The following is a 20,072-nucleotide window of genomic DNA, read 5'->3' on the forward strand; positions in this document are numbered from 1 at the left end:
TTAAAGGAAATACAGAAATTCCACCTTAGCTAAAGCACTTCTTTTAACTCTTAAGAACTGAGAAATGGATGGTGAATATAGATGAACCAATTGACTGGTCATTAGTTGCATTTGGTTCCCGTCTTCACCTTCCTTGAAAAATCTTGATATTTTCTTGCAACTTGATTCTAGTTCATGGAAAATGTAAGTTGAAGAAAAGTCCTTTGCATTTCCTGAGGAAAATGTAAAATTTTCCTTTCTTTACTCTTCTCTCTAACTAATTAATACCTTATGGTTGTTCTATTTTTTAATCTGATTTCCTGCTCTGCCCTTCAGCAGTTATTTGCTCTCTCCCTGCAGGTGACCCTGATCCCGACTCATGACTCCGAGGTGATGAGGGAATGGTACCAGGAGACCCATGAGAAACAACAAGACCTCAACATCATGGTTCTAGCAAGCAGCAGCACTGTGGTTATGCAAGATGAATCCTTCCCTGCATGCAAGATCGAACTGTAAAGACCAAGGCCAGCCACACCACAGGATTTGAACTTTGTTTCCAGAAATTCTTCAGTTTGAAACTACTTTTTCTAAAAAGTCAATTCATCTAAATAAGTCACTGAACTGTTACCTGCCAAATGCTATACTGTGTCATGGTGGTGCAAGTCACTAATATTGCTCAGTTTTTGCTGATTGCTAAGGGAAATAACAGTATCCCCACAATAGGGTTCAAGTTACTGCAAAATGACCTACCCTAGTTCATCTCTGCTGAACATTTGGAATTCATGCACTAGCAAACTCAATTGACTTCTGCTAGGTAGAGGCATTTGTCTTAGAGAGGAAGAGAGAAAGCAAGAGGAAGAGAGGAAGAGAGAGAGAGAGAGAGAATGCAGGAAAGAGAGAGAATGAGAAAGAAAAAGAATGCAAGGGAAGGAGATATAATGGTAGAGAGGGCTGGTGAGATACCCAGAGAGGAAAAGGGAGAACAGGGTGGGGTAAGGAAGAGAAAATAACCAATAATTTGGTCTGCATTTTCTTAGGCAGTTTATATTCTGTAGTCCATATATGCAGAGTTTTCAACTTGTGTCAGTCTGAGTTATCAAAAAGGGTCTTGATTTTCTAAAACAAGCTGGCTGGAAGAACACTAAAGAACAAAACTTTTCCTGAGGGCATGTGAGATTTTCATGCTGTAATTAAGCTCCTTCAGTTGAATGCTGCACACTGACATAACGTAGTGAGTGTAGATTGGACACACAAGTGGTTTGAACCCCATTTGGAACTCTCAGACTCTTCCAACACATGAGTAGATTGGTCTAAGGCATGTTCCCAGCACTTTGTGTACCCAGTTAGTTCACTCTGAGTCAATTAACCTGCATGCGGAAACAACCAATTCCACCCCAATGAACAAGCAAATACCAAAGCAGTTGGGAGGACATACGGTAGACAATTTGCCTTAGAAAGTGACTTGAATGTACAAAGATACTTGATGCACTTATTTTTTAATGCGAGACAGCAAGTATATTAAACATTCATGTAGGATTATAGCTACTCCAGTTACAGGAGCATGTGTGTACGCGTGTGGGGGTACTAGAAGCCAATCTGATTGGTGCAACAGTTTGATGCTGAGTCATGCACGTAGTTTACCACCTCAGTGCCCCTCTGGCCCCTCAGCCAAACACGCTGAGCCTTTAATAGCTTCTTTACTACTGTGAGCTCAAGATTGAAGTGGCTTCTATGATCAGAACTGGGAAACTGAATTGAATGATGGAAGAGGTTTTTCAGCAAGTATACAGTATTTACCTTCCTTTGTCTTGCATTGGCTTTTTTTTTTCTTTTCCATTTTTCGTTAAATTCAGTATAATTATGGGAACAAGTGTACAAAAGAAAAAAAATTTTTTTTAAGCTATGTCAGGACTTTTCATAGATGAACTTTTTAACAAATGTTTTCATTTGCAGGAAAATGCAAAGAAAATTTTCAAGTGACAGTTTTTTGTTTTGTTTGTTTTTGTTTTTTAAGTGTTTCGTAAGACAAAATGGATAATGTTTTTGAAGTTCTGGCGAGATTGAAGTCTGATATTGCAGTGGTAATATTTATTAAAGCCCATAACTGTCCTGCAGGAAGTGATCCCTCCCACCCTGCTTCATACATAACAATCTGAGTATGTGCTGTTTGCGAGTGGGGAGAAAGGCGTGGTAGTCTACTTTCCCAGGCTTCCACATCACCCAGTGATATCCTGCATTCTTCTTTCAAGATCTTCAACCATGAGGTTAAAGAGCCAAGACACGTTCAAAAAACCCTAGTGAAAATTTGCTTTGGGATTTCTTTTCTGGAAAAAAATAAAAATAAAAAAGAAACAATACATTGAAAACAAATGAATTCCCAACTCTTACTGTTCATCGTGTAGAGTTCAGAGATTGTTCCCATCATTGAACTATAAATCTGGGAAGCCAGATCACGATTCAAACGGACGTCAGGCCTCGAGTGACAGATCCATCACCCGGTGTCCTGGCGTGACGAACTTCTCAGTGACGACTGTGCTGTGCTCTGTCATGTGGCGTTTCCCGCAGATTCTGAGATCTACGGAGTAGTGAACAATGACCTCATTTTATTTATTTCAAAAGTAACATTTTAGTTTATTTTTGTCTGATAAGTGTATGTTTTGCACTGCTAACTACTATGAGGGTTTAAACAATGCTTCTTCAGGGTCCCTTCACTGAGGACCTATGCAGTCTACTTAATGCTGTGAATTACATTTTCAAATGTTTAATTTTTTTAAGAAAAATTAATATTCTATTTTTTTTAGGTTTCTCTAGAAATGCAGCTTTTATTTATTACTCCATTTCCCCCCCAAGTCCTTAATAACAACACATTAAGGGTACAAAATATTACCACATGATGGAAAACTCATTGTGACAAAAATGAATTTAATTGAGCATAAACTCACCTGCTTTAAACTTATTTAATGAGACAACCTAAGATACCCAAGACAATGATTTAACGATTGGGGGTTGAGTTAGCCCACATTATGCATGGGAAGAGGAACAGATTCCCAGTCTTCTTGCCAAATCCAGACCTCTGGTTGACTTTTCTTTGATAGAAGATGGAATTATTCTCCAATTTCTCCAATTAAATTTACTTAACATGTCTTTTTTTTTTTTTTTTTTTTTTTTTTTTTTTTTGCTTTAAAAATATACAAACATTTTAGGAGCATTATAACCAGTCTTCAATTATAATGATTTTTATCCCACTCCTTTTTTCTTTTTTTTGCTTTGGGATTTAAGGGAAACATAAACAAGCTGGTCTTTGTAAAAATATACAGCTGGTCTTTTTCCTATGAAATATCAGTACCTTTCTTCATTCATTGTTCTCAGTGATGACCACAGAGCCCAAGTGTACCAGGAAAACCAATATTTGCATTACAGGTTGCTCCTGTCCTTCCAGAAACCTTTTCTCTACCTGGGTGACTAACCTAATCTTGCTGGTCCCATAAATACACAATTAGTTTAGTATCAGCCATCACAATGTACCATGTACATTCATGGTGAGAGCTAAAGATTGACACAGTCTTCTAGGAGCTGTATTCATGCTGGTTACTTGATCCAATTGTATAGATGGAATATTTGAGTGGAAGGAATTTACACTCTTTAAGTGATGGGATTCCATCGAGATAGCACTCATGATCATGACCTTTTTGGTAGTATTCTTAAGCAAAATTCTACAGAGACTAAATGTTAGAGAAGACCCTCCATTTTCAATTTTAACTAATTATATCCCCTTTCTCAAGACCCAACCCTTGTGCATGCTTTCTCAGCCTTGTGGGACTGGATACAATGACTGACCCCCCTCCCCAAACACCATTTTCCATGGAGTTAAAAAAATTTTTTTCTTAACCTTACATATCATAGTGAATGGTTTCCCCAGTGTATATGAATGTTTTAAGTGTCTCCAATAGCTTATGCAGTTTAGAAGCTTTTCAATAGTCATTTAATAAGATTAAATCATTTGCTAATTGGGAATTTTACCACCTTCCATTGTTCCTGTATTACCAAACTTCAGCTCTTGGGAGCTGTTCTATGATTCTGAACTGCTTTTCTTGCTTCTCTTAGTCCCCTGTCTGTCACAGGAGGTTCTCGCTCAGTGATGACATTGTGAGTTAGATTTAATAACCTTATTTTCTTTGCGCTTCAGATGTAGAAGAAAAGATCCTGCTTCCATTTGAAAGGAACTGTAAGCTTTTATCTTCTAACTAACTGAACAACACACCAAAAGCAGCCTAAGGATGAGCATTTCTTTGAAAGCAATTAGGTTCTTCACCTGGTATTAAAACGATTTACTATTTTAAAAAAATCTGTGACTTTCTTGGTTTAAAAGGCAGCATCAAAAACTGCAAAGGAAGGGGGAAATAGCTTCTCTGCACTTGTTCGGAGCTCCCAGAGCCGACCATCGAGATGGGGCATCCAGCCCATCTGCCCTTTCGGGAACACCCTGGCCAAGGCCAGGTCGGGGGGCTTCTGTACGCAGAAGGCAGCCCTCCTCCTTCCGGCCCCGGAACAAGGTGATCTTGCGGCTGGTGGAGAGGCATACCCCCCCCTCTCTTATTCTGAATGGTGTTTGTGTCAGTCTGCAGCTGTGTATGGTATTATGTCTTATAATCCTGCATCACTTCTATCCTATCCAGTCATATCTAATGTAGAAAATTAGTTTCCAGTGGAAGTAATATGTAGTGCTTTTATGATATTTGTGTGCAATATCCCCTCTTCCATTGAGGATATTTGATGTAAAAGATTAAAAAACAAAATGCAGTTCCACAATAAAATACAAAAGTGGCAAAAGTTCAGGTGTGTGCTGTCTTAGGTTTTGTGTTGCTAAGTTGGCTCATCGGGAATTGGAATTTGCTATCTAGGGTTGGGGGGAGCAAATCTCAGAGAGGATCCTGATACCATTTCTGTAACTGCTACCTTGTTATCTTGTATAACCAAGCCCTCCAGGATATTAGAGATCTTAGGACAGAAACTGGAAGAAAGTGAGGGAAAGAGACAACTAACATTGCTTGGAAAGAAAGAGTAAATGTACCAGTGTAGCTGGAGAGGGTTATTGGGAGGGTTTCCCACATGAATCACGATATAAACCCCAAGCCAGGTGTTAGTCCCAGCTCTGCCATGCCTGCTGCGTGACCTCTCACTTTACCTCCGTCTGAGTTTCTCTTCTCACCTGTGAAGGAACGGCTCTGACAAGATGGTCACACTGGATGGCCCTCCCAAGGCTGCCTTTCTGGGCTCTACAAGGCCATCTTACTCAGTGATGACATCCAACACCTCCGTTTCTGGCGCAGTTACAGAGTAAGCTCTAAGCAGCGTAATACCCTGTCGATGTGACCGGCACCGAGGAACTAAAAGCTGTTTCAGAAAAGTGATTATGCGTAAAGTACCCGAAAAAAAGGAGAAATTCCTCTTACTCATTCACATTCTTGTACCTTTACTCTACTTAGCAGTAGGTACTACTGTGAGGACTTAAAGGTGACAGGGGTGACAGGGGCCCGTGTCAGATACTAACTGCAGGTGTGTATGGAGGGAATGTGCAGGGTGAGGTCTTCAGTTTCATGTTCCTCATTTAAAACGGGTTCCTGGTACCTCTCTCATGGGGTTGCTGGGGCTGTTGGCACACAGCGAGACTTCCATAAATGTCAGTCTAATGGAGAAGAGTTGAAAATATGTTGCTGAAAATCATAGTAACTATGATGATGAGATTCCCTATGTCTCTCTCCCTTCCTCAAAAGATAAAGAACACATTAAAGTGGGGGGTGTGGGGGGAGGGGTGGTAAGAAAAAAAACCCAGAAGCCAACAGAAGAATCCAAGAACATTTATTTCCACAGGTTCTTGATAAAAGACCGCAATCCAGAATAGAAGTACACCACGGCACTAAAAGGCAAAATTACACAGCAAACAAGAGCTGCCCCAACCCCTTTCATGGAGAAACTTAAGGAATTTTGGCCTCCTGAGGGTTTGATGATTACCCATTTTCCATGCACTGGAAGCCCATGGTGTCCCAGATTTTCTGCAACTTCTCTGACTTAAATGTGTGTTCACAGCTGTGTGTGTGCATGTGTGTGTGTGTGGGTATATGTGTGTGTGCACAAAAGGCACATCTGACCTACTTTATGAAGAAGCTGAGACAATGGATTGGAAGAAGATACCCCAACATGATAGAAAGCTCCCAGCCAACAAGACTAGCTTTTCCCTCAGAGTCCTCACATTCTAAAATGCCACAGAGGTTCCTGAAATTTGAAAGCCACTGACTGATCTTCTCCCAGTGCAGGTCTGGGTGAGACACAGGGAAAGGGAATGTGGAAATGGTCCCAGAGAGGAGAAGGGACCCAAGTCCTAGGACGTGCAGTTTGCCTTGGGTTGGGGGAAGAGAGACCATTCGAAAGCCCAAGCTTGCGACTTGATACCTGAACCCTGGCGCCCCGACAGGAACTCCGAGGTAGCTGATGGCTGCAGTCTGACCACTTTCTTAGTTCCACAGCCCCTGGAACTAGTGGGCCGCCTGGACAGGCAGATACAGGGCCTCTGTCTGTAGAACATCTCGGCATTCGTAGACAAATAGACGGCTTAGAGAAGAAGGTGGGTGGAGGAGGCTGAGGCTGCCATTGCGGTCACAATGATCCCTGACGGGATTGGTGAAGTCCCTGGAGTGGGGCTGAGCTGTGGGCCCTGTTAGGCAGCTGCCTTTGCTGCTTGCTGAGCCAGGTGCTCCCGCTTCGCCTTCTCCCTGAACTCCTGTTCCCTCTGAATCAAGTAAAGCAAATTCCGATGCCATTGCTGCAGCTTCTGCTCATAGGTGGCGATGTCCTCTGCTTCACAGGCGGGCAGCTGGGCTTTGATGAGCTGGGTGGTCAGCGTCAAAAGGCTCTCTGACTCAACTTTGCCCAGAGCCTGGAGCTGGGAATGTAAGGCCTGTTGGAAAGAAAGGAAAAACGAGGAGAAGGTGTGCGTGTGGGAAGGCAGAGGCAGACAGAAGAAGGATACAAGGAGGAGGAGTAAAGGCCCTTGCAAAATCTCCACACATCCTGCTTGAGGGAAAAGGCATGGTGTCGGGAACCTGTCAGAGGCCTTCCACCCGGGCACTGATAGCGTTTGCTCTGTTTCCCCCCAGCACAGTTACGTGGCAAAGATGTACTGCATGGCATTCCTTCCCCTTCACTTACACACAGTAAATGAACCTCCATATGCTGTGATTCCCTCTACTTTCTTGTTTTAAACCACAGTGACAGCACAGGCATAACAAATCAACATTTCTACCCCAACCTGCACTGAACCAACCAGCCAACCCCAAGAACAAAGAACTCTAAGATGCAAACAAAATGGCAGAAATAGCTGATAAGCTGGAGGAAGCCCCTCCACATCTTTTCCTTCAGAATCACCGAGATAAATGTTGGCCTGATGCGCGCTCCTTTTAACAGATGGAAGCCGTTCCAGGGCTTCCTGCTAATGGCGCTAACAGCTCTCACGGGGGCTTCGCTCCACAGGCTCCGCCTGCCGCGCTCACAGGTCAGCCTGCAGCGCTGCCTGCTCCGCTCCATCGGAAACGGCAGCTGGTCTGTTCGCATTGTATTCCCGGAGAAGCCAAGTACGAAAAACACTAATTTACTTAAGTGCTACAAGATGTAGATCACTGGAGAGAGCCACTTATGGCCCAACGATGGCTTATACCACACATCTCCATGTTCCAAACAACTGCAGTTCACGGGCACAGGCGAGGTCTGCTCCACGGGGGAGTGGGAAGGGAGCAGGTCTACAGGCTTCAGGTAGTGGCCACAGGAGCAGTGCGATGGGTCAGTCATATAAAATTTGGCCCCAAACAAATTACCCGACACTAATAAACATGAGGCAACAGAAAGATAAGGAAATATAAAATGAAAATCATTATTCATGGGGTCTGAGGCCAAGGAGACAGCTTGGGACAGCAGAATAAGGACTCAACTCTGAGTCAGAAAACTTTTGTTCAAGTCCAAAGTCTACGGGCTGGTTTCTCTCAGCCGTGGTGTCCTGTAACATGGACGAGCCGTATCTGCCACCCAGGGCCACGGTGAGGACAGACGAAATGCAGGTGTGTCCAATGCACAGCTAGTAACCAATAAGTACCAATTACTAATGCAGGTTTTTTAAATAGATGGAGTTATACATATCTTGATATATTGATATATGCGTTTTGAAATGTATGCTATTTTGTTGTATTGACAACCTTCAAAACTTCATGTCAAATTTGCTGAAGGTGTTAACATCATATATATTTTTACATTTAAAAATGTCAAATTTCATGCCAAAAAAAGAAGAAAAAAAGAGCATTTGGGGAAGTTTTAATTAATTACTTTATTTTGAAGAAAAAGTTATCATATACTTCGGGAAGCTTATGGTGAACATGCTCCATCTCAAGATAGTTGTGAACGCTGGTTTAAATGCTTTAAAAAAAAGTGATGATTTCGATGTGAAAGACAAAGAACGTCCAGGTTAACTAAGTATGAAGACCAACAATTACAAGCATTACTGGGTGAAGATGCATGTCAAACTCAAAAACAACTTGCAGAAAGATTAAATGTTGCTCAGCAAACAATTTCCGATTGTTTACAAGCAATGGGAGAAATTTTAAAGGGAGGAAAATGGGTGCCACATCAACTGAATGAAAGACAAATGGAAAACAGAAAAGTCATCAGTAAAATGTTGCTTCAACAGCATGAAAAAAAGTCATTATTGCATTGACTTGTGATTGGTGATGAAAAGTGAATTTATTTTGAGAATCCCAAATGCACAAAATCATGGGTTGATCTATCAGTGTTTCCCAAAGTGTGGTACACGTACCCCCAGGGGTACGGGAAGAGTTTGGTGGGGGTACGTGTTGCACCGGAGTTTGGTGGGGATATGCACTGCACCGTGCTTGGCTGCGCCTAATTCTACGTTCTTATGAGTACGAGGGGTACTCAGCATTATGAAAATTATAGAAGAGGTACACATATGTCAAAAGTTTGGGAAACACTGAGTCTAGGTCAACCATTAACATTGACCTCAAAGCCAAATCGCTTCGGAAAGAAGAAAATGCTCTGTATTTGGTGGGATCAGGAAGGTGTGGTGTGTTATGAGCTTCTAAAACCAGGTGAAACTGTTAATATTGATTGCTCCCGATAACAGATAATTTGAACCATGCTTTGATTGTGAATCGGCCAGAAAGTGCCAGAAGACAAGGCAAAGTAATTTTGCTCATGATAACCCACCATCACACATTTCAAAGCCAGTTAAAGACATGTTAAAAGATCTTGCCTGGGAAGCATTAACCCACCCGCCATATTCACCAGACCTTGCTCCTTCAGATTACTACTTGTTCCGATCTACGGCACATGCACTTTCTGAGCAGCACTTCAGAATGAACTAAGAAGTGGAAAATTGGGTCTCTGAATGGTTTGCCTCAAAATAAGAAAAGTTCTATTGGGATGATATCCACAAATTATCTGAAAGATGGGGGAAATGTGTAGCTAGCTATGGAAATTTCTTTGAATAAAGCACTTTTGATGTTTTTCTTGAAATTGTTTTCTTTTTTAAAAAAATATATTTTTCTTGATTTTTTACAGAGAGAGATAAAGAGCTAGAAATGTCGATGAGAGAGAAACACCGACCAGCTGCCTCTTGCACACCCCCTACCGGGGATGTGCCTGCAACCAACGTACATGCCCCTGACCAGAATCGAACCTGGGACCTCTCAGTTCACAGACCGATGCTCTACCACTGAGCCAAACTGGTTTCGGCAAAATTATATTTTCTTTGATTACAAAATCCACATTATTAACCGGTACAGCTAGTATTTGTCTCTTGTTTTTTTCTGATTTTCAAAAAAAAAATATATTTTTGGAAGTGTGAAGACTAAGGATTTAATTTAGGCACTGATTTCTATTTTTTGAGGTTAAATATTTAAGAAACAATAGAAAGAGGTGGTAATTTTCAGGAATGGTGTGATAGCTTTGGTCAATATGAATATGGCAAATAATAATCTATGGGGCTCAGAAGATTTTACTTTGTTTTTTTAGCCTTTCTAAATCTGCAAAATTAGGCAAAGTTAATTGGGAAAGAATTAAGCCAGCTCTACAGTTAATCTCTGTGAACACTGATTAACTTTTCTTTCTCAGTTTTCAAATTATAAAAGGGGAAGTTGAACAATGACTTTACAGAATACTGGTAGAAACAAATGCTAAAAGTACAAAAGAAACAGGTATCTTACAGCTGGTTCATTATAATTATGGAAAGATGTAAAGGTAATAATCTGGCAAAATGTACATCTCTCGTCCCAAAGTGACATAATGGGTCAGCTAGCATGGATGGGAATGGTTTCTCCTTCGTACAAAAAATTCTCCTTCGGGGAGCACTTTTTTTCTCTTTGCACAAAACAGACAAGAAAAAGCAAAGAAGAGGCCAAGGGTTTAAACGTTGAACATGGCTCTTCTTTGCTGACGACCACAGAGGCTTTGGGGATGTTAGCTGAGAGCTACCGAAGGCAGCTTCAGTGCTCAGGGCTGCTGAAAGAAAGAGTGGCCTTGTTTCCATCTTCCACATGGTCCAAGAGAGCATTTCTAACGGCCCTCATCCACAACACAGAGCCGCCAAGAGGAGCAAAGGAAGATACCTGCATCTAACCTTCAACCTGTTCAAGTGTGGCCTGGTAGTTCCTGCCTGCATTTCTGGGTTATCAAGCACGCTTAGCACAACACGGAGAAAGGACCAGATCCTTTCCTCTCGGGGTTGGAGTCAGGTGATGGCTAGGAGGAGGCAAGCTATTACCAACCCACCAGGCACATGTCAGCGATGAGGCGTAATGACAGGCTGCCTTAGAGAACAAAACGGTGATCCATTAGCTCAAGTACAAAAAGGAGCCTAGAAATTTACATTTGTTCCTTTTAAGACCACTTCCTGTGTGAAGCAATAAAAATGCAATTTTTGATGTCAGCTTTTAACGCCTTTTTGTGTGACATTAATGCATGAAAGGGCTGCCTGTCTATCACTGAGGCAGAGAGCATGCTTAATGCACAGCTGAGTGCTGTGACTAACCTTAAATCGCTCTAGGTAGCAGGGAAGCTTGGACTGTTCTGGTTCCTCCACGTCCAACTGCTCCACCAGCTCTTCGGGGCCCTTGCTGTCTTCCCCTCCCTGAGGCTGTTCCTCTGAGGACTCCGGGGCTGGAGATGTCAGAGCCTGCAGCGCTCTGTCCAGCACGTCGAGCTGTGGGGCAGAAAGGGGCAGGGGCTCATCAGCCAGGGCCCTGAGAGCACATTGAGAGGACAGGCTGGAGAAGGGAAAAGAAGGAAATCTGGGATCTAAAAAGTCTCTTATCAAATTATAGGAAACAGAATGGTTTCTAGTGGTTTCATTAGAAACATCCAGTCGATGGCACGGAAAACTTCGTACAAAACAAATGGTACAAATAAGCAAGCTCAGAGTTATTTGTGTATGAATCAGCACAATGGCATTTGGTTTTACGTTGAATCAAACAGGAAGGAACCCAAGAATTATGCTCAATGGGCACAAAAGAATGCCTCTCCCCACCTCCAGGTCTTTCTTCCTTAGTCAGTTTGGAATTGGGAGAAAAGCAAAGAAAAACCACAATCAGCAAAGGCCACCGCGAATGCACGGTGAAGCTGAGTCTGGGTGATGGCCTCCTTCAGATGCTAGCTGTCAGAATATCTGTAAATTAGGAATCAGCGCAACCCACATTGCTGCTGGCAAAGACCAGAGGCACACATGAAATTTACTTTCACGAGGTGGTTTCTGTGACTTAGAAAGAAAGGGTCTGTTTTGGCCCCGTCCCTCACCACTTTTACCTTGGGGTACACCTCCTTGACCCAGAGGAACTAACCCTCAGAGATGGCACAGCAACAACCTCAGAGCTAGCATTAGCACCTGTTTCAACACAGATTAATTCTGAACATGCCACGTTAGAATAAAAATCCAGAAATACTCCAAGGCTTTTTAATGGCACTAATGCATTGCACTCAAACCTGACACATGCCCCATTCTTGCTGACCTCTGAATCACATTCTTATTAAATCAGAACACAAAGATGCAAATCCGGCTCAGAGTGGAAGGACTATTTCCCCGGCAAAGAATTGATGTACAATTTTGTTTTCAATCACTAGCACTGACTATGGCAGGGCTAAGTAGGAATATATATTTAGAAGTGTGTATGCTGTTATAAACCTGTCGAAGAACATAATGGCTCACTAGCCATCAGCATGCAGAGCCACCATAGGAATCAGACTTGTACATCTCCTGACTGAAATGAACGCCAAGAGGTGAGTCCTGGTGATTAGGGTCAAGGTAAAACAAATAGGCAGCTCAGAGTTAACTTTCACCCCCTAGCAATGGAGTAAGCAATGTGCGTCTAGGCCTCACTCTGACACAAAGGCTGCTGGGATAGGAGTGGACACTGTGGCTTCTACTGTGGAATACAGTGTCATGTGGCCCTAAGATGCCTCATCTCGTATAGCCTGAGCTAAGTCTAGTAACTGGTGTCCAGAGTCCTAGGTAACTAAGAGAGATGAGCTTGGGACTGAAGGACAGCCTCCTTGTACAGGCAGCATGAACTCCTTGACCTCTGAAGGGACATCTGATCCAGGTCTCTGCACTGTGCATTCGCCATGGAACTCATAAATGGAAGGGGAAGAAGGTCTGTGCCATCGCTAGTCCCAGCTTCATTTCTGTGGGCTCAGGAAAAGTTAATCTCCCAGGGCTCTAGGGTACAGAAAGGCCAAAATTTTAAAGTGAAATCTTAACCTCTAGAGGTTAAGATTTTATTGGGGAGTGGGCAGTATTTTGTTGAACTCAGGGGAGGGGAAGAGTTTCCCTCCTAGACAGTGGGCTGTAAAGTCAACAATAACCTTATTTTCTAGTACATTTTGTCAGTAACATTGAGAATGTTTGTGGTTTTTCATTCCTTTTCAGCTGAATAAGTACATGATTCTACAGAAATAAAAAAGAAGTAGGGGGCAGGAGAGACAATAAAAACACAAACAAGACACAATGTAAAGATGGCTAACTCCCATTGAATTAGGGCCGAGAAACATACCGCTTCTTTGCACAGCTTTCCCTCTTCTGGGGAGGAGGCCACCTTCTCCATCACCTGAAGGGCTCTGTCAAGGTAGCCTGGTCGCCACAGCAGAGGCATGTTGTGGTACACGGCCCGCAGCCCTCGCTGTAACTCCACCTTCCCTGTGGCCAAAGGAACAAGGAGAAAGCTCAGCCATGCCTTCCCACTAGGCCTGAGACAGGCACCCACGCACACCCACCCGGCAGCTCTAGAAACAGAGAAGGATCATTTCACATCTGTGCCAAGGGCCCCACACCACCCAGCAACCTGGTGACATTTCAGATGGCTGGTGCAGAATATGGTAACACTCACTGTACATGTTTTTCAATACACAACTTTATGAACTTGTTTCTCCTCTTTTTCATCTAGACTGGAGGGGACTATCATGAGGATGTCTGCAGCATTTAGAGAGACTGATGTATCTCCCTCTAAGTGGAGCTGCCCTTACAAAATGTGTCAAACAACTGAAACACTACTTTTGTTTTAAGAACAAAATCATCCTCAGAAAAAAATTCTACAACTTCCCTACACTGAAAATCTTGTCATCATTGGACAACTTGCCTGGCCAGGAAATGCAGGAGTTTTTGAAATGCTCCCAAACATCCCATTGATTGTCCTCATGAAAGAAAAAAGAGCCCCATTTTGCTCTTTTTCCCTTTATTTGAGCTTTGTCAATGCACACAGTCCTCATCATCGTTTGGCTCTCAGGACATGAGTGTTTCTCTCGGTACCTCAAACCATCATCACCCCTGGAACTCAGGGTGCCAGACAGCAGGGTCCCCTGGTGGGGGACTGTCTGTAATACTGGGTCCCAGAGCCCTCTAATGACCAAAGTCACCTTGAGCTGTCAGGTCTCAAATCCACCTTCACTTATCTTTCCTGGAAAGGAGGATTTGGAAAAGCTCTAGCAGGACATAAATAGACAAAGCTTATCAGGTGACAGCTAATTGTAGAGCTTTAAGATGCTTGGGGCCAGACTGTGGCCACATTCTGGGAAGCTGCTGCCATTGAGGTGAATGGGGCTGCCCAGCACGGGACACACAAGAGCAAACAGCTTCTAATGGGGCGGCTGCCAGTACAACAAAGTACATTTTCTTAACCCTGACAACTTCCTGAATAATTCCTATAGTACAAGAGACTTGAATGCAAATCTGAAAGCAAAAAAATAAATTAATTAATTAATAAAATGTAAATCAACATTGAAAAGAGATGGCAAATAAGGAGAATATGATTTTTTAAAAGTGTCTAACTCTTTGGAGAATCTGACAGACCGTCTGGTAAACTGAAATTCCTTCCTGAGTCACTTTATATCAGGATTAACCTCCAAGGATGCCACATTACATTCTATTGAAGATAAACTTCCAAGGCAGCCAAACTGCTATAACAAAGCAAGCAGCTCAAAGTTAACTTTTACATCCTAGTAGTGAAATAGCCAATGTGATGATTTAAAAAAACAAAGGTCAGCAGAAACAATGCATAATCAAGAGAAGGGGCTTCCTCAAATCCCTATCAAGTAAGACAAAGACTGGAAGAATAATGACATAATATGCACATAGTGAACCTCTGCAAACAGGACACATGTAAGGCTGAGTGTTACTTGCCCTGCTTGCACAGAGCCCAGGTTCTGAGGCCACACCGCACAGGCTTCGCCTCCTGCCCTGGCTGATTCCAGGGCAGCCAGGGCCCTTCCCCTGCACGGCACAGCCACGCCGAGCCAACGAGGCACTCACTGCTTTCCTGGAGCGCTACTAGTACCAGAGGCGCCGAGTTTCTCTTCCCTCACTGAAAACAATACGAAGGAGAGGACTTCAACCTTAACTCTCTTTGTTTCTTTTCTTTTTTTTTTTACTTACTTATTTATTATTTTTATCTATTTATTATGGTATCACATAATTGTCCTCATCCCCCTAGTCTCACCCCAAATCCCTCCCCATGTATGCCCCCAGGCCCCCTGTTGAACGTGACCACCGGTTAGGCTTATCTGCATGCACACAAGTCCTTTGGTTGATCTCTCCCCTTTCCTCCCACCCTCCCCTACCTTCCCTCTGAGGTTTGAGAGTCTGATTGATGCTTTCCCTGTCTCCGGGTCTGTTTTTGTTCATCAGTTATGTTGCTCATTATTTCCCCTAGATGTGTGACATCATGTGCTATAAGAAATACAATTATAAGAACCGAGAATGAGACCAGCCATAATGGTTATGCTGAGAGGCAAATGAATCAGTCGGTCTAACTCTCACTTTCTTACTCCCTGGACTTCAGATCTAAAGAGAAAGGAAGTTGCTGTTAATCCCAGGGGAAATTCTACTGGCTGGTTCTCCCAAAAGAGGGCCAGACCCTTCTTTTCACTCTCTAGCCTTTCCTCACACTGATTACCACTAAACACAATCTGTGGCCACCAGCACTGGTTCTCAGCTTGCAAGCTGGTGGCAGTAAGGCCACTAAAGGTTATTTCTTTGTGCCTAAAAGTGAAAGTTGTATAGGAATTGCACTAGCAAATCTAAATCAAACTATAATTTTATTGTGAAGGAGAAGCGTGCATTAGTTATTCTGATAAAACACGATACCGGTCAGGATCACTCAGCTTACCCAGAAGTGCATAGCCATACAGCTGGGAACTCAAACCCACTGAGTTCTTTTGCTTCAGGCCTGGGAGTAACAGGGATGCACCGAAGTTCCTCTCCTCTTCCCACTGCAACACAACATACCAGGTCACTGTCCAGCCAAGCAATGAAGACTATACAAAAATGTGATTTTTAATAACATGGAGGAAAAAGAACAAGTTACAGCATTAAGTAAAAAAGCAAAATAATAAAGCTATAGCTAGCCGAAACTGGTTTGGCTCTGGATAGAGCGTCAGCCTGCAGACTGAAAAGTCCCGGGTTCGATTCCAGGCAAGGGCATGTACCTTGGTTGCAGGCACATCCCCAGTGGGAGGTATGCAGGAGGCAGCTGATCGATTTTTCTCTCTCATCGATGTTTCTAGCTCTCTATCCCTCTCTCTTCCTCTCTGTAAAAAAATCAATAAAATATATAAAAAAATAAAGCTATAGCTACATTATCATCACAATTTTGTAAGTAAAAGGTATTTGTTTAATGAAAAACACAGAATGTTAACAGATTTCTGGGTAGTGAAATTATGAGTAACTTTGGTTTTCTTTTTTGTACTTTATTTTCTAAAATTTTGGCACTGAATAAGAGCTCCTTTTACAATCAGAAATGCAAAACAAAATGAAAATAAAGAAGAGCACACTCTGGATCAACACTGCCTGGGGCAATCAATACAAACTTACATGCCATCAGCCCCATGCTCACTCCCATGGCTATGACATGGTGCAGCAAGCTTTTGAATTTTATACAATTCCGCAATGACAGGACTCCCACTTGACAGTGTTAAAATAAATACAACTATTAGGCTGCTTTTAGGTAGATCTGTGCCTATAAAAAATAAATTAGGCAATCAGAAACACTTAGAGATCATTTCTTTCAGCCCAGGGTGCAATATTACACTCCAAATAAAATTGGAGCCTTTTGAGACACAAGAAAATGGGGCAAGCTTAGCAAGCATTGCTAAGCTTGCTGCAGAACAGCAACAGCAGTGACAGGGATTCCCTGGAGAAGCGGGCCCGGGGGAGAGCCTTGGCAATGCCCCAGGCACGAGAGCTGGGGCCACTTAGTGCCACACGAGTACACACTGGCCTGAGCCTGGCTCTTGGAAATACAGAGCACAAAGCTCAGGCTGCCTGGCACTGGTGCCTGCACACAGAGGTCAGAGAGGAAGCAGAGAATGAATGCGGTCTGCCCTGCACTGCAACTCGGTGTGAATGAGGGACCCCAGGTGTTAATGGGCACCCTAAGCTTTTTCCTAGGGATGGGCTTTGTGCGACAAAAGTATAATTTCTTCAGGTCTGAAAAAAGCAAAGGCCTTGAGTGAGAAACAAAGCCTCCCCAGGCACTTCTGAGCACAGAGAAGGGAAATTGCTGGTGATTAAGGACCAGGTCCTTTCACTTCCAAAAGCAAACCACTCACTATAGGTTTGATTTCCCGCACATAAGCTGCAAGAATAGGGGCCAGTGAATAATAAATAAGGAGCCTTAAAAACATTTTTTTCTTTTCTTTAAGGAAACTATGGTCTAAGTATCAGAATGCAATAGGGCAAAAAGCCAGGTCAGCGGTATCCTTGCTGTGCTTGGAGCCAAGCAATGTGGTGATAGCGACAGAAACGGCATACTCCCGAAGGACTCTTAAAAGGTGAAAACAAAAACAAAATGAGTGTCTTAGCGGTGTTTTAAAAACTGGTCTGAAATATTAGGTCTCTTCTAAGGCATTAGCTTCTGGAGTACATACTGTCAGGTGCTATTTCACCAATGTCCTCTAGGTTTTTCCATTTTATATTTCTGCCTCACCCATTAATACAAAGCAAACCCTCATTCCCCCTCTTCCCCTGCTCCACTTGAATTCAGTTAGACATCTCAGGACACCTGCCTACACTTGCCATCTCCCTTCTGCACCTCTCACTCACTCCACAATCCACTCCAATTTGGTTTCCTGCTCCATTATTCTATGGAAACAAAGGTTACTATTTTGTGCCTTCATGCCACTACATTTAGTGAACTTTACAAAGGTCCTCATCTTACCCAGAAGCATGCTATACTGCAGACCACTCTCTTCCTGTGGGCTTTGTGGTCTGCACATTTCCATTTCTTTTTGCTCTGTGGCTCATTTACACATGGATGTATACATTTTATATCCATATTTTTCTATTAAGCTCCTAATTTTCCTTGTGCAATCTCGACCGTCTCAAAATGCAAAATCTTCAGAGCCATATTTCAGAGCTAAATTAATGATTTTCCTCATAAAATCCAGTCTTTTTCCAGAGTTCCCTTTGCAAACACATGGGTCCAGATACACAAGCCAGAAACTGAGGAGATAAGATTTGACCCCCATTTTCCTGCCTCCACATCTAGTTCATCACCATGTTATCTGCCTCCCAAATATGTCCATTGGCTATGCTCTAACACCACCACATCCTAGTCCCCAAACTACCATTATCTCTTGCTCAGACAACCATCATCATCTCCTAAGTGCTCTGACCACAGCCATCTGGGCCCTACTCTGATCTTTTATGCATATTACAGCCAGAGGCATCTTTTCAATACAAATCTGATCATGTCCCACCTCTGCTAAACACTTTTCAATGGTTTCTCACTATTTTAGGATGAAGACAAATAGCTTAGCATGATCTACATTTTCCTACCTTGCCTCACTCTACTGCTTCCTTCCATTCTCTCTGGTGCAGCTACACTCATTATCTTCCTATTTTCCTCCAGCCCCTTTCTGCTCACCATATTCTTTTTGCTTCCGCACATGTTTTGGATTTTCTTCCCATTTGCAGTCAGTTAACTCCTTATCATCCTTCAAATATTAACCCGAGAACTATTCCCATAAGAACCTATCTTAGTTTAAAATACAAACAAAAATTCCTATAGCCTTTTCATAGACCACATCTTTGTAGTACTCATTATAGTCACAGTTTTATATTTGTGTGTGTGTTTCATTTTTAAATGCCTGTAATCTTCTTAGATTATAGGCAGAAAATGTTTTCTTACCTTTGTGCACAGGTATGAAATGTCATAGGTGCTTAATATATATTTAATGAGATAATGAATGTGTTGTTTGCCATAGAGAATAGGCTATTAACACTCATCTTAGAAAAGCTAACACACCATAATTCTTTAGAATGTGGGCTGGACTAGATGATGTTTTCAGTTCTTACCCAAATAAGAATTTAAAAAAAAAATTTTTTTTTATTGATTTCAGAGAGGAAGGGAGGAGAGACAAACATCTATGATTAGAGAGAATCATTGATCAGCTGCCTCCTGCACGCCCCCTACTGGGGATCGAACCTACAACCTGGACATGTGTCCTTGACTGGAATCAAACCTGGGGGACCTTTTAGTCTGCAGGTCAACACTCTATTCACTGAGCTGAACTGGCTAGGGCCCAAATCAGAATTTTTTATAGTTACATTTGAGGTTAAGGGCAGATAAGAGGATCCTGGTTTCATAAGGCAACTTCATGCTCTTAACTGATACCCCCGTGCCCCAGTCTTCTCATCTGTACGAAGTTGTGAGGACTGACTGCATCAATAAATTTCCTGGCATAAAGTGCTATTTAAATATTAGTTATTGTGTTATCACTGTTGTTATTGTTAGGACAGCAATAAATAATGACTGAATACCTAACCTAATGGACAAAACCAAAACCTGACATCTGACTGAACCACTGTACCTGTACTTTCCTAAGTACGAATAGAAATTAAATAATTGGTATTTAATACCTAGGATTGTGGTCAAAGTCAGCAGGATTATTTCTCCTTTGATATGCCAGGTCCAGCTCTCACTGACTATCTGTTACCATTTCTGAGGAGCACTGAACTAGATCAAGTTTCAAAATGTGCCTAACCACTTTCACTTGCGATTCTCGTGAGTGGAGCACATCCAGTTCCACTTTGTTAGAAAGCAGTAACTACAACGGAGGGCGAACACTCATTCCCCAGCAGACAGCTCTTTTCAGACCCGAAAGAGCCAGGGTTTCCTCTGGCCACCTCAGCCCTGCCCGGTAGGCACTACCTGCTTTTTCTAAGGTTCTGGGGACTGCTGGAAGATGCTCACTTACAGTGAAGTCTGTCTTCTTTGCCAGGCAGTGGTATAAAACATAGAGCGAGAGGAGCTGGGTGGAAGGTACTTCAAAGGCTTCTTGCATCATAACCTCAAAAACCACGGATAAAGCATCTGGCAAGAAGATCAAAGGAAAAACAAGAGCAAATTAGCTGCAGGTAACATCACCAAATCTTTATTTAACTATAAATACTTTTATAAAAAGTGGGGCACGATAGAAAAATAAACAGAATTAAGAAGTAAACAATGTGGGCTCTGTTCCTAGTTCTTCCCAAACCTTTAGCTTCTATT

General features: G+C 42.5%; 2 protein-coding genes across 6 annotated transcripts in view; one reads left to right on the forward strand and one right to left on the reverse strand.

Annotated features, from left to right (window-relative positions):
• The window catches only part of MAP1B (microtubule associated protein 1B), an 83,234-nt gene extending 78,422 nt beyond the window's left edge, over positions 1-4,812 (forward strand). For 3 of the 4 annotated variants that reach the window (XM_036410174.2, XM_036410178.1, XM_036410179.2), the window contains one exon: positions 340-4,812. In XM_036410174.2, coding sequence (XP_036266067.1) covers positions 340-495 — 156 coding nt within the window. In that variant the 3' untranslated portion in view covers positions 496-4,812. Of the gene's footprint in view, positions 1-302 lie in introns of all 4 variants that reach the window. The other variant, XM_036410176.2, reaches the window with a different exon arrangement.
• Positions 4,813-5,815: 1,003 nt separating this feature from the next.
• The window catches only part of MRPS27 (mitochondrial ribosomal protein S27), a 68,849-nt gene continuing 54,592 nt past the window's right edge, over positions 5,816-20,072 (reverse strand). For both annotated transcript variants that reach the window (XM_036410181.2, XM_036410182.2), the window contains 5 exons: positions 19,780-19,895; positions 15,690-15,792; positions 13,083-13,225; positions 11,069-11,239; positions 5,816-6,934 (listed from right to left, as the gene is read on the reverse strand). In XM_036410181.2, coding sequence (XP_036266074.1) covers positions 6,695-6,934; positions 11,069-11,239; positions 13,083-13,225; positions 15,690-15,792; positions 19,780-19,895 — 773 coding nt within the window. In that variant the 3' untranslated portion in view covers positions 5,816-6,694. The remainder of the gene's footprint in view (positions 6,935-11,068; positions 11,240-13,082; positions 13,226-15,689; positions 15,793-19,779; positions 19,896-20,072) is intronic.

The sequence above is a fragment of the Pipistrellus kuhlii genome, unplaced genomic scaffold, assembly GCF_014108245.1.
Source record: "Pipistrellus kuhlii isolate mPipKuh1 unplaced genomic scaffold, mPipKuh1.p scaffold_m20_p_4, whole genome shotgun sequence".
Classification (NCBI taxonomy): Eukaryota; Metazoa; Chordata; class Mammalia; order Chiroptera; family Vespertilionidae; genus Pipistrellus; species Pipistrellus kuhlii.